Source organism: Leuresthes tenuis, unplaced genomic scaffold (genome assembly GCF_036924035.1).
Source record: "Leuresthes tenuis unplaced genomic scaffold, fLeuTen1.0.hap1 SCAF_2, whole genome shotgun sequence".
NCBI classification, from domain to species: domain Eukaryota; kingdom Metazoa; phylum Chordata; class Actinopteri; order Atheriniformes; family Atherinopsidae; genus Leuresthes; species Leuresthes tenuis.
In genome coordinates, this window is record NW_027325356.1 from 41,780,020 (window position 1) to 41,794,826 (window position 14,807).

The 14,807-nt window shown below is 41.4% G+C and overlaps 2 protein-coding genes across 2 annotated transcripts in view; both read right to left on the minus strand.

Moving 5' to 3' along the window:
- The window catches only part of lrrk1 (leucine-rich repeat kinase 1), a 117,910-nt gene extending 107,683 nt beyond the window's left edge, over positions 1–10,227 (minus strand). Inside the window, exons 1-2 of the mRNA XM_072381122.1 lie at positions 10,125–10,227; positions 3,505–3,636 (exon numbers count right to left, since the gene is read on the minus strand). Of these exons, the coding sequence (XP_072237223.1) occupies positions 3,505–3,574 (70 nt within the window). The 5' untranslated portion in view covers positions 3,575–3,636; positions 10,125–10,227. The remainder of the gene's footprint in view (positions 1–3,504; positions 3,637–10,124) is intronic.
- A 913-nt stretch (positions 10,228–11,140) lies between these two features.
- The window catches only part of aldh1a3 (aldehyde dehydrogenase 1 family, member A3), a 30,414-nt gene continuing 26,747 nt past the window's right edge, over positions 11,141–14,807 (minus strand). The window contains exons 11-13 of the mRNA XM_072381113.1: positions 13,817–13,974; positions 13,404–13,478; positions 11,141–13,214 (exon numbers count right to left, since the gene is read on the minus strand). Of these exons, the coding sequence (XP_072237214.1) occupies positions 13,145–13,214; positions 13,404–13,478; positions 13,817–13,974 (303 nt within the window). The 3' untranslated portion in view covers positions 11,141–13,144. The remainder of the gene's footprint in view (positions 13,215–13,403; positions 13,479–13,816; positions 13,975–14,807) is intronic.

A 14,807-nucleotide genomic window follows, 5' to 3' on the forward strand; every position in this document is an offset into this window, starting at 1 on the left:
AACGGCTCCCATCTACTTGAATGCTCTTGCAAAGGCTTATGTCACAACTCGGTCCCTCCGTTGGTCCCAGGATTGTCGTCTAGCAGCTCCTACACCACGCCTAAGACAATCCAAACTCTGTTCATGTGTCGTCCCACGATGGTGGAATGACCTACCGAGCGCTACCAGAACAGGGGCGTCCCTGTCTATCTTCAAGAAGCTCCTGAAAACCCAGCTCTTCAGAGAGCATCTCCTATCCCAGCACTTACCTTGTACTTCCCTACCCCCTCTATCTCTGCACTTTATCTTTCTGCACTTCCTTCTCTGCCTGCACCCTATCTCTACTCTGTCCCCTCTGACAGAGTCGGACTCCTGGGTTCCTTCTATGGAGCTTATTGTTAGCTTTTGTATAGCTTGTTATATCTTGATTTGTAACTCGCTTTGGATAAAAGCGTCTGCTGAATACATAAACATCAGATGTCCAAACCACCTAAACTGGCTCCTTCTGGTGAAGAGCAGCAGCAATTCTACTGTGAGCTCCTCCCAGCTGACCACGCTCCTGACCCCGTCCTTAAGGGTGAACACAGAAACCTTTCTGACAAAACTCATTTTGGCCACTTGAATTTGCGATCTTATTCACGCGGTTATGACCCACAGCTCATGACCACAGGTGAGTAACGTGGACAAATAAATTGAAGGTGTGTTGATAGACTCATCAACACTGGCTCAACTTTCCGAAAACATTCTGGTCAAACTTATTTCTGCATTTCCTGCCTGTAAGGGGACAAACTCCAAATGTACAGAAAGGTTGATCACAGTTCCCAAGATTAGTCTGAGACCGTGGAATACAGCCAAGTGTCCAGAGGTAAAGAAAACTTCCAGAAATTGTGACCTGGGCTCTATTTTCCGTTGTGTTGGGATGCAACACAGATGATAACTTCAAAGCCATTTTCAAACATTCTACAGTCCCAAATCACTCAAATATGTTTGGGAGGACTGGCATGTGACAACACTAAGTTCTGCATTTGTTCCCAACTTCTTTACGGGAGTTTCTACTGAGCCAGTCATTAAATCTCTAGGAGATGAGACAACATGTGGTGTTGCTGTCAACATAAAAAATAGACGTTATCACAACGATTTGTACCGAAAAACCCAACATACTTTCCCATCACACTGCCTCCTGTGCACGTTCTCCTCAACATCTCTGGCGTTAATACATGAAATACATGAAAAGTGCCACCACAGTCCTGTTATATAACGAGCTAAGTAAGATCCTTGTTCAGTATGTGTCTAACTGCAAACACTTTCATGGCTATCAGCACTGTACACCCTCCAACAAGGAAAAACAGGTTGACATATCCTGGAAACGTTCTTTATAAGTCTGGGTATATGTAATGCTTGTCCCTGTACTTCATGCTTAGTCAATTAAAAGCCACCACAGAAAGTGAGACTAGCCGCTTGGAATCTTTTTGAACTCACATAAAGACTGATGGAGATCTTGTGTCCTCTGTGCATGCACTCAGGCTTTAGCAGGAGTTTTTCAGTGCGGACAACAGGATGTAGATGCAAGGTTCTGTAGAACCACAGCCACCCGCCTGCCAGCTGTTTCCCCTCAGAAACTTTGCACTTTCCATATCCAGACAACCAGATAATCAACAGAGTACACAAACAAGCCCCCACCCCCCACACAACAGCAGTAACACTGGAAAGTAAGACGAGGTGGTTTGGTGTGTTGTTCTTGTGCACTTTCTTACAGTCATGGTTAGAGATAGTTCATACATGATCGCTGAGTATGATTCATTTGACAAAAAAAAGAAAAAGATGCTATTCTTACGTGGATATTGTGCCAATATTAGCAAACAGCCAAATAAGATGATGATATATATATATATATATATATATATATCAGTATATGTCATATTTGGCTGTTCCGGGGGGGCGTGTGGATGAAGTGGGCCCAGTAGAGTGCCTGTGTAGAAATCCCTCCGTTAGCTCTCCTATAGCTGCAAGTAGCCACATAACAGCAGCTATGAGCTAACAGAGCTATAGCACACGTTCATTCATTCATTCTTCTTAAAGTATTGGTGAAATAAAGACAGATAATGCCTTATTTAGAGGCTGCATCGTCTCAGCCCCGTTCACTCCGTTATATGGCTGGCGAGTTATCTAAATATCTTCCGAATGACGCCGACTTTCACCAAACTGTTCTCGGTGAGCAGATAAACGTATTTCATGCCAGAAATAAGGTCTAGGTTTAAAAATACCCGAGTTCCCCTTTAAGCGGAATGCCAGAAAATACATTATCAGAACATACCAACCTATTTCCAAGAAAGGCTGCACCAAACTTTTTGCAGTTTTTGTTCTGTGCTTTATTTCGGAAAGTGTTTTTTGTCGAAATGGGCACACCAGAAATTCTGTTGGAATATCACTGTCCACATGTTTACCAGCATTGTCATTGAGTGTAGAAGGATTTAACCCTAATAAAGGAGAAGACAGATGCCTCTAGATGTGAGCCATTAGCTGCAAAACAGCTAGTAGCTCACATCTAGTTCATTACAACCTGATGTCTTAAGTCCATCCATCCATCCATTTTCTAAACCCGCTTTATCCGATGGTGTCTTAACAAGTCCACAACCAAATTTGAGAACAATAGCACGGAAAATTAATATAATGCTGCCTTTTCAAAAGGTATGTCCAGGAATTCTCCAAAAAAGGCAGAGTTCCGCAGAAATGTAGCTCTTTGTTGGATTTCCTACCCAGACTTCACTGCCATGACATCAGCCCGACTGCAAGCTCCGATTTAGCTTTCATGTCTGTTTTGCCTGAACAAAAAAAAAGAAGCTAACCAGAACACAGTTTATGCTTCTTACACATGAACACCTACCGCCTCCTTTACTGCTATCATCCACCTAAACTCTACAGAAACATCCATGACTCAACTCAACAAACAGACCTTCTGGCTCAGGAAACAGAAGCAGCACATAAAATGAGCAGATGAACACCAACAAATGTGAGTCAATAAAGAGTTCCATCCTTTTTGTGGCTTTTAATGGACTCAGCAGAGATTCATATGAAGCAGTCTCAACTACTGACTGAGCCGTCTTTTTGGTGCAGAGACACGTTCCAGTGTCTGAAAACAGTTCATCACCACAGTGATGCATGGCATTATGGATCCGTCCCCCTTCATCTGTTGCCATCTACCACTCAGCTGCACTCCACTGTGCTGTTAGCAGCTTGCAGGGAAACAAGAAGTACTGTTGTGATATGAAACTGTCAACCTGTATTCAAACTATTTAGTTCATACATACAGGCAAAAAGAAACAGTTGAGGCCTCTGAAACGTTCATGGTTTCACTTCTCTTTTGCTAAATTTAAGCAGGGCTGCTGTCACTTCAGACAGCGATACGTCTCAGTTTGTTGTCACACTCTTCTGAAACTGCCTGATGAATCTAACACCACCGTATGAGCCAAGCCAAGAATAACAGCACATTTAGAGACACCGATGAGACGCTGGGAGATTACCCACTGTTTTTCTGCTCCATGTTGCTGAGAGTTTCTCTGGTATCCTGGGGAAGGCCAATAGACCAGTAGGACATTCCTGCTGAAATCAGGGACCACGATCAGAGCAGAGTTCTTTTGGACACAGGAGCGCAACAACCTGCAGAGAGATAAGAGAGCCGAGCTGAAGAACAAACATTGCTATATATTTTATATTGCTATAAAAATGGAGGTGTGGTGCTAGCATCGTACCAGCTTTATAATCACTCATCAATCATTTCATCAGAAAGCTTATACATTATTGATGAGCATATTCAAGCAATCATGTGGCAGCAGACGAAAACACGAAAAGTGAACAGAAATTCTGCAGAGAGGAAGCCCTGGTTAGAGAGGATCGGCTGAAACCTCTGGTTGGAGGTGACGGAAATGAAAAGAGAAGCCAGACCCAATTTATTGAGAAGAAAAGCAAGTCAGAACACAGAACAGATGACAGGAAGTACTTTTCCTGAATGTAACACTGGACTGAACCCTGTACAGGTCAATTTGGACCTGAAACAGAAGTTGTTGTCGTTACTGCTTCAGGAAGGGCCTATGTGTGTGCACGCACGCACGCACGCACGCACGCACGCACGCACGCACGCACGCACGCACGCACGCACGCACGCACGCACGCACGCACGCACGCACGCACGCACGCACGCACGCACGCACGCACGCACACACACACACACACACACACATCAGAGCCTATATCGGTGAAAAAACAAGTCCTTGTTGAGCAAAGATGGGCAATATCTGCAGTGCTTTTTACCAAACTACCAGAAGCAAATCCCCTGAGCTGCTTAGAGAAACGGGATATTGTCTTATTCGATAAAGAAATCAAACTTTCCTGCAGTCAGCTGCAGCTAAGAGTCAGATTTTCTCAGTGTTGGAACTAAAAGAATGAGAGAGGAGTTTCTGACACAGTGTCTGAGCTGCAGCCTCTGCTCTTTCTCATCACAGATCAATACCTTCAGCTGCTCTCATCCATCAACAGTTAAACACAAAGCTGCAGGTCCGTTAGCTTGAGATATGTTTTCAATGCAAACATGCTGTTCTGACTTCTGTGAGATGGCTCAGCTTCTCATCCAAGAAACAGCAGTGATGGTGAAGACTATCAGCACAAAACGATCTGCCTCCGTTTGGCATGTGTGAATTTCAAAGAGAACAGCGGTAGATTTTTGTTTTCAGCTAGAAGTCCCAACTGATGTGTGAAAGAGGCTAAAGATTGAGCTTCCCTGTTGTGAGAAATGAAATTAAACTGAAGTGGCTCACAGAGTTGACCTTTTAAGCTTCTCAGATGTATATCCCCAGGAAAAGATCAAGAACTACCGGAATCATTTGGTGAAGAGAAAAGTTCAAATATGGCACTGCAGATACTCCTTGGATCAGACTTATGCTCACTGGATTGAAGGGCCAAGTACTGGATCTCATGCCACAGCTGTTGGAGGGTCTGTATGTGCACCTACTTACCAACTCCACTGTCAGGTGAAAATGGATGGCAGCACCCTCCTCCTTTTTCACCAGGTTTTTTAACCAACTTTCACTGAGGCGGACTGACTGACTCGCCCCGTCTTCTGCTGCTCACTGAATCGACAGCTCAGACACAACATGAAAGAGTAAGATACACAGTTTAATCCCGCTGAGGACTTCATCTACAGCTAAAGGTGACCTAAGAATTCTGAAGAACATCTGCAGTGTGCATTTGTGATCTCACATCCAACCAGTGTGGTTCTGTTTAAAAGATCTTAGTTCTGTTTGACCCATTAGTGTGGGTTATTGAGCTGACCTGGGATCTGTTAGTCACACGTGTCCCAGCATCTCAGAGCAGACAGTGCTGCTCATTATCTGGTGATTTAAAGACCAAACTTGATTTAATTGGTGACTGAGTGGTTAATAACGCGGGACTCTGAGGTCGGCTGACTCTGTAATTAAGGGGAAGGTTAACCTACAGATCTGAACAGCTGATTCAGTGTTTCCCTGCCTTTTAAAATGTGTTAACTATAGTTGCTCTGTTGCTGTCTGAGGTGCACTTCCAATTTTGTTAGATGTTCATGTCTGAAAATGAGAAATGGGGACATTTAACAGTTCTTTTCCCCATCTGGACCACATTAGACAAGATTCAGATGGCAAATCACCAAATCTAAGACTGGTCAAATCTGCTCTAGATCATGGAAGAGATACAAAAGGTTCTTTAAAACATAGGTTGTGATTTTCAAAGAAAGAAAATCAGGGGCGCACACATGAATCCAAGCACATTTCGTTTGTACATCCCAATCAATGTGGAACTGAGCGCACATGTCGGAGTACCCGACTCCTCCCTGGCCATAAATATGCAAATCATATTTAAATGAGCCCTGCACATGTGATTCCTGTCTCTGCAGGATCAGAAAATAAAGAAAAAAGAATGAGTAAGACGGGAAAAAAGAAGAACTTAACAAAAAGTGAGATGGAGGTGCTACTTTCTGAAGTGGAGGCCCACAAAAATGTGCTCTTTGGCATGCTGTCCTACGATGTAAGCAGCAAACGTAAGAGGAGTGGGTGGGAGAGCGTGAGTGAGGCCTTTGATGCTGTGGGGTCTGAGAAGCTCTTACAAGCAGAGGTGAAAAAGAAGTGGTCCGATATTAAGGTGGATGTGAAGCAGAGACTGGCTGCCCACTGGGGGGAGGCTGTTTGAACAGAGAGTCGACACAACTATGGGTGACACTGCTCTCAGGGGTGGTGGGTGTGGGAGTGTGGGTGACTCTGATTACCCCCAAGGTAAATACCTACATTTGTGCAACTCACAACAAATGTGTTCATACAGTAACCAGTGCTAACTGTGCCGGGGAAAAGGTGAGGCTGATTAAGACATTTCACACTTTACGTACGGGGTTATTAACATTTGTTAGAAAGATCTTAAACTATTGTTTAACCAGCAAAAAAACAGCAAGTTACTAACTTTAACCACCAACTATGATGCTGTGAAGACGGGATAGAAATTGGGGGGGGCACACGCTCAATGCACATCACAAGGAATAATATTAGGACAATTACACGAATAAAGTTACTCACCAAGAAGCTACCCATCGCGCACAGTGCCAGTTTGTAGTCTGTTCACAACAATTCTGTTACTGAATGTATGAATCGTGCGTTGAACCAGGACACCCCCCCACAAAGCATTTGCGCATCATATGATCTGTATATTGATGGAATGAAAATGTTTCCTGTGGATATACAAATTCATCATGTGATGGTGCTTTTACAGCACTGTGTGTGCAGTCGATAGCTCCGATTACGTTAGGAAAACCGGCTCTCGCTTCAAAATGCGCTTCAATGTTGGCCTGTTCAGCTGCATTGTGGGAATTTGATATACCTGCTGATATGCAGATAATTCCGTCCCACTCAGCTGGCATGACTCGGCTCAGGGTCGACTGGCACAGTCCCAATCGGTTGGCCAGCTCCCTCTGGAATGCCCCGGTTACTTAAACCCCAGTGTGCACATCACCTGTGGCACAAGCAGCGCATGACTCCTTGCACCGGCCACAGCTCTGCACAGTTCCAGGAGGATTGTCCTCAAAACAGCTGATGAGCCAGTTGTCATCATGTGCCAGCAAATCCTCTCTGTCTCTTAACACACGCTCTCTTCCAGTTGCACCATTTCATATGTCTTCCAGTACCGCTAAAGCAGCCATTGTTTTTAATGGTATGCACTGCAACTCTTTGCACACGCTTTTATATCCACTCGTGTAATTGCAGACACATGAGTGTGTTAATTGTTCATGTGTCTCAGATGTGCACATCACTCAGTCTGAGGACAAATTATGTTCACATTTATTTATCATAACAGTTTCCAACATCACCTGTAAGTGTCGCTAAAGAATCAACAGCTGTAGAAAAGTGCGTACGACAGCCCTGAAATTGGCGTGAGGCACCGCACATTTCCACAGTCATTTCACTTTTGATACATCTGACCGTTGACATGAAAAAGTGCATACGCCACTTTTTTTGTTCGTATGCACCCTTTGTACATGAGGCCCCTGGACTTTTCTCATGTGGTAGTTTTATCAAAGTCCACATTTCCATGTCCATATCTCTTCCATCTCACGACAATCAGGAATTTTTGGTTGATGACATTAGATTTTAGTTTTTTTGTTCAAATATTTCCATTGCTAGCTTTTTGGCTTAAATGCCTCATGGTGGTATTTGATCTTGTTGTAGGTTCTGAAATGTATTGGAGTAAAAATGTGTTTACAGATTATACGTATATATTTCGTGCATAGCTATATGGGGTGTAATTATTATATATATATAGTGTAATTATTAGCTCGGCAGTACTCCATATTTGATATATTTCTGAGAAATGTCTTTTTGCGACCCTATAAACAACCCTTCTTTGCGTGTTGATTTTGTATGATGTTACATGGTGCGGCTCTAAAAGTATCTGAAATAAACTTATTTAATTTTTCTTTGTATTGATCATCTAGATGAAGTGTAATTATTAGTTTGGCCATACTGGATATTTGATATATTTAGTAAGTGTATGTTTTCACAACCCTACTTTGCAAAACGGAAGAAGCTGCTAACACAAAACCACATTTCTGCAATAACAGTTAGAATATTTAACATAAACCAACATCTTTACATTTTTTTTTTAAACGCAATCATATAGGTGAAGTGTAATTACTAATTCTGCTGCACTAGATATTTGATATATTTAGTACATATATGTTCTTAAAACCTTACTCACGACCCTATTTTGCAAACTTTAAAGGGTTAGGGTGCTAATTTGTATCAGATACAATACACGGCACAAGGGAATTGTAGTTTCTTTTAAAAATGGTCATATTTCTTATTATTTGGAATGGTAAATACTAAGAGAGGACAAGGAGAGATTTAAAGGATCAGATTTTAAATATACATTTGAGAAACTGGTGAAAATTTATTTTTTACCATATTTGATAGCGCCACTTGGTGGCTATACCCATATGGGTGTAGTCACGAGCTCTCTATAATTCAATTCAATTGAATTCAGTTTTATTTATATAGCGCCAAATTACAACAATTGTCATCTCAAGGCACTTAAATAATATAGTCCAATTCAAGCCAATTGGAATTCAATTCATTGTAATCATAATCCAATGAAATCCAATCAATTAATTTAAAAATAATCCAATTAATTTAAGTCGACAACCAGTCGATGTGATATAAAAAGTGGTTTGCTAACACATTCAAGATGTAAAATCTAAATGATTCATACATACATAAATAGGAGTCATGTTTTTGGGTAAGCAGCTCTTTAACCAGCTAGGAGTGGTTGCCAGGTTCGCTCGTACCCGCAGTTTTTACGCATTACGTGACCAGTCCACCTATTAGGTCAACAACCACACTGCTACAATATGCTACTAGGCAAGCTAAACGTAAAAGACAGGAGCGAGATCTGTCAACCTGAAAAAAAACGCAGCGTGACACAACCACGTCTTCACGCTGGAACGTACACCGACTGTAAAGCTTCATTTGATACTTTGAATGGCGCTATAAGATGCAAGCTAGTATTATTGTAGTGGCAATCACTTTAATGGGACTTAATAATGACAACCGATGATGACAATCGAAATTGATGTTTACTCTTCTTTTTTAACTTTTCCGTTTTATTGGTGCACCCTCACCATGAAGGGGCTCCGCTAGTGCTCCCCCTACTGGTTCACTGAAATAATGACCCACTGATAGAAATGGTTGAAAACAGCCTCCTGAACCTACCTGTAGGTTTAGTAAGCCCCTACTAGCCAATATAAATGGGACTGATGTGCTGATAATGTTAATTGAATAGACTGATAACAGTCAAATAGTGGAACTGTCACAGGAAGTGTTTCACTGAAATGAAAAATCCTTTAATTATTTATTTTGTGGCCAGGACTGAGAACTGGTGCAAAGCAGAGTAGATGCAAGAAAAGCTCTGAAACAGCCATTTAAAAGGGGAACTCCGGTATTTTTAAACCTTATTTCTGGCACGAAATACGTTCATCTACTCACTGAGAACAGTTTGGTGAAAGTCGGAGTCCTTCGGAAGATATTTAGATAACTGGAGATCCATATAACGGAGTGAACGGGGCTTAGAGGATGCAGCCTCTAAATAAGGCATTATCTGTCTTTATTTCACCAATACTTTAAGAAGAATGAATGAATGAACGTGTGCTATAGCTCTGTTAGCTCATAGCTGCTGTGTTGTTGTTATTGGCAGCTTTCGATACTACACACTGGTCTACTGGGATGACGTCATCAAACTGTTCTCGGTGAGTAGATGAACATATTTCATGACAGAAATAAGGTCAAGTTTTAAAAATACCGGAGTTCCCCTTTAATTTTCATTTTTTTAAAGTCAGTTTCATAAATAACAAAGTGTGTCTGAAAGAATATTAAGTTTCCCCTAAATGCCAAATCAGAGGCTAACTTCAGCAAAGGCTACGTTAAGAAGAGAATAACTCCAGAGACGCTGCTGAATACATTTGGTTTCCTCGTGTTCCTGTGACAGCTTCACACTGACAGATCAGATTAGGCTGAACTTTAGCACTTACTGCGAGTGCTGCTGCAAAACACAAGACTTGTCTTCTGATGGGGAATCCCACTCACCTCGCAGCTGTCAGAGCCACCGCGCATCCCGGCAGAGTCGGTACCGTCTGTCGGCACTTCCTGGTTCTAACTCTCCCACCGGGACACACGCTTCAGCAAGGCTGGATAACAAAGCTACTTCCGCCAATCATTTCCAAAGTAACACCACACCCGTTTTATTAAAAACAACACTTCCGGGAAATATTTTCAAAATAAAACTTAAGGCGGTTAATTCCAACACAGACTTTTAACACCGTATTTTTACTTTGTTCAGGCTTCACTACTGGTTACCACTGATGGTAAAGGCCAGCAGGATGAATGAACTCCCAGCTGGACCCAAACATGGATGCAGATTACTGTGCAGAGACCTTGATCAGTATTTCTCTCTCTCTCAATTGGACCTTTAGATAACCAGAGGCTAACCTGAGACACAACCATCTGCAGCAGCTGGGAAGGAAAGCAAAGCTTTTTCTATTAGACTGCAAGACTCTTTATGTCTCATAACAGCAGTTGACTGAATCCTTATCTAAAGTGTGGGTAACAAAATGTGAACAAGAGAGGAGGGTCATTGTGGTGATTTGTGTGTGTGTGTGGGTGGAGCACAGTGATTTCCTCTTAAAGTGACAATTATTTGCTTGTTCAGCTCCTCCCAGAGAGCACTTTACTTTTTCTTTGTGTTGATGTTCCTGTCTGCTCCTGGTACTTATAAAGCAGTAAATGGACTGTAAATATATAGCACTCTTCTTATCTAGTTGACCACTCAAAGTGCTTTTACACATAAATGGACACATCAGAGGCAAAGGGGGGTTCCGTGTCTTGTCCAAGGACACTGTGGTCCAGGCAAGCCAGGAGCCAAATTACAGACCTTTCAATTGTTGGACAACTGCTTTGTCCTGGCTACAGCCGCCTTATAAAGGCTGCCTGCATGCAAACACAGATGCATGTCTGTCATTATGTCAATACTCGCAATGTAATGCACTCTGACATAGGCTTACTCATGAAAACAGTTTATTATACTGAGCATATGTTACTGTAAATGTTGAAGTTGAGTCAGTGCATAGATGTGTCCGTTTCATGTAAGACATGAGTTTCAGTTTCCTGAATCTAATGCAAATAACAATAACAACTGTTGAAACAAGCAAAAAACAGATCATTGTTACAATCAATATTCCACATCTATTAAGCACAATGTGTACAGTTGCAATGGAACTATTTTCTGCTGAATGAATAGCAATTATTTCTACTGTGTGGCTTATACATGTCTGATTAGGACTGGGCATTAGTTTGAAAACTGCTGGTCCTAACAAGGTGAATTATACCAGAAAAGGGTCTGATGCGGTCACAAAAACAAACAAAGGTGCACACCCACCCTAACACGCTATCCTGTGTGTGTGTGTGTCCCGTACATGACTTGTGCCACATTAAAAACAAATATGATGGTTGAAAAAAAAAAAACAACAACACTAAAATCACTAACAAGGTCAACTGCCTGAGGAGGAAGATACAGCTCCTTCTGTCATGTGAAAGTGAAGAAACATTTTCTTTGCCATGCTTAGTCAGTTCAGTCAGAGTATCTGCATGCATCATTTATTGCGTGAAAACACTTTTTTATGACCTTTTTCTTGAGCTTTCAGGAAACGTCAGTCCTAACCAATGGAGCACTGACTGCATCAGGCTAAATTTAATCATCCAGGAGCCAGCTGACGGCCAGAGGAAGATCAATGAAGATGTCTGAGTAAGGGAAGGGGTTGCTGTCAACAACACATGTAGAGGAACCATCTTCATGGCAAGTAGGGAAACTTCATCCTCTGGTGAAGACCTTTAGATGGGATTGTTTTGTGTGTTCTCAAAAAAATCTATTCTGTAATTTCTTACTTGTGAAAAAAAGAATTTCAAGGTGAAAAGGTTTCAATGAAACTGTTTTATATTTAAATCAAAGTACATGTTCCTTGACCTTTTCTTAATTACAAGAATCTCACATTTCTCTAAGTTCAGCTCAGCTTCTGTACTCCACAGGTTATTTGGAAACACACAAACTGAAAATTTACTCTATTTTCCTAAAAGTATTAAAATATACTTCAAGAGAACTAGGGAGAAATGTAACGCATATGTAACTGTTTTTTTATGTAATGGACCTAAACCAAATAGTCAAAACTGTAAAAATGAAAAATGTTCTTCAAAGGTTTTATGGGTTCTAGCCTACCGTAAAGAAAAGGAAATAAGGCAAGGTGAGGAGGGGTGACATACAGCAAAGAACCTCGGACTTCAACCTGGGCCAACTGCGATGAGGTCTTACAAAATGTGTACATGGGGCACCAGCTCAACCAGTTGTGCTTTCCCAAGCCCCCAAATCAAAATGATTTAAAATAGAAAGTGAAGAACTCAAAACCTTTTGATTATCAAACAAACCAAACCCAACACCTCTCTTCACCTTCCTCACACTGATGCATGGTGGTGGCGGTACCATATGATTGGAATGTTTTTCATTGGCTGGGCCTGGGAAATTGGGCAGACTTGAAAGAATAATGGATGGTACAACAGACAGGGAAGGAGGTCCATTGTTCAAAATGTCAATGACCCTAAGCAGACTGCAGCAGCACCACCTGAGTGGTTGGAAGGTAGTGGAATAGTCTAATTAAAGCCCAGACCCCCATCCAACTGAGAATCTGTGGCACAACTTGAACACTGCTGAACACCAGCAGAACTCATCAAGCTTGAAAGAGTTCAGGCAGGTGGAATCTCAGTGGCTAAAAGTGCCAAACTCAGAGACATTGATACATAACTGCTGCCAAAAAGTTTCAGTTGTATGAATTCCAGGTTTTATGTAAATGAAACAAGTGAAGTGTCCTAATGTCTAAAGGCTTTTTGAGGGAAAAGTATATTGACATGAGTGAGGCTGTTGAGTAAACTTTTATCCATTTGAGCAATCTATCACATGAAAGGTGAACCAATGAGGACAGTTCTAGTGATTTACTCTATTGTACATTGGGCATGACTGAAGACGTCAGTGAGCTGGTGTTGGTTGTAGACAATTGTTCTTCTCATGTAGTTTCAGTCAGCTTGAAGGTCACAGTTTTCACTTCGGAGTACTCAGCCAGTGCATACTCTCCACTGAGGGGGCAGAGACAGAAGGTGAGGGAGAGAAAACATGTTCATTTATTTGTTTAATTGTGAGAGAGAAGAAGACACAAGTCTTATGTACTCTACACATGTATATGTGACTCAAATGTCATAGAGAAAACATGTTCAACAAGTATACTGGAAAGGTGATGAACACGAAGAGTCACTGATGGCGCTTACAGCTCTCGTCCATTGCCTGACATCTTATATCCTCCGAAGGGAGTCTGGACATGAAGGGCGTTGTAGCAGTTTATCCTTTACAGACGGAGGGAGACAGTGAGGGCTCAGTTGTTGGTGTTTTAAAGTTAAAGTCAGTTATTTATTAAGAAAACACATTTTTTAAAGAGCGTTTAAATTATTCCAGTAAAATTCAGTTTCCTAAAAATAAAGGCTGATTGAAACATCTGTAAAAGAATAACTCATTTTAGTGAACATATAAGAAAAGAAAAGCCAAATCTATTTATGTCAGTCGTGTAACTGTGCATTCGATAGCATTTTGTCCACAACTACTTGTTATTTTCTAATATAACTGAAGGAATTAAATACTTGCCCAAATGGTTCATTGTGATGTCAGCACTATGATCGGGACTCACCAGACAGTTCCAGTTTCCATGGCTGCAGACACAGACAGAGCTCGGTCCATACTTTTAGTGAAGACTGCTGACACCAGGCCATACTGAGAGTTGTTTGCTCTCTCTACAGCCTCCTGTTGGCTCTTGAAGCTGAATATACACTGCACTGGGCCAAAGATCTGGAAAAGGAAAGATATCAGTGACAACCATATAGAGAGAAGTGAATCACAATGTTAAAAAAATGACCAAATATGCTGGTGGCCATTACGTATTGATGGCCGTCCTCAATCAAAATTAAATTACCCAAATTTGAGGGTTTTTCAGGAGGACAACTGCCTGTAACATTTAAATCATTCAGTCCCTATGCAGTCTGCATCAATTTAAACCTCTCATTACATCCCAGTAGAAAATCCACGTTAATATCAGACACCTGTCAGCTTGTTTATCAGACCTCCTGCTGTGAAGGAGTTTACTGTACACTGATCAAAGTAACAGTATGTTAAAGAATATGATATAAGGCGAATCATGGAATGTAAGATGCTGTACAGATCATTTATTATTCATTGATGGAATATCTGTGTGGGGATAACAACTCAATGTAATTTACGGAGTCTCTGAGCTTTAAAACTAAAAAACTATCATAGTGCTTGCTTTTTCCCGACCTCTAAATAAATTTAATTCAATTCAATTCAATTTTATTTATATAGCGCCAAATTACAATAATTGTCATCTCAAGGCACTTAAATATTATAGTCCAATTCAAGCCAATTGGAATTGTAATCATAATCCAATTCATTCATATAGAGCCAACTGAAAAAAATAATATCCTAGCTAAGGAAACCAACAGATTGCACCGAAACGTGTCTTCAGTCCAATCTCCCGTCCTGAGCCTGAGGGACTGTGGAAAGGAACGACTCCCTTTTAACAGGAAGAAACCTCTGGCAGAACCAGACTCAGGAAGAAACCTCTGGCAGAACCAGAACCAGGAAGAAACCTCTGGCAGAACCAGAAC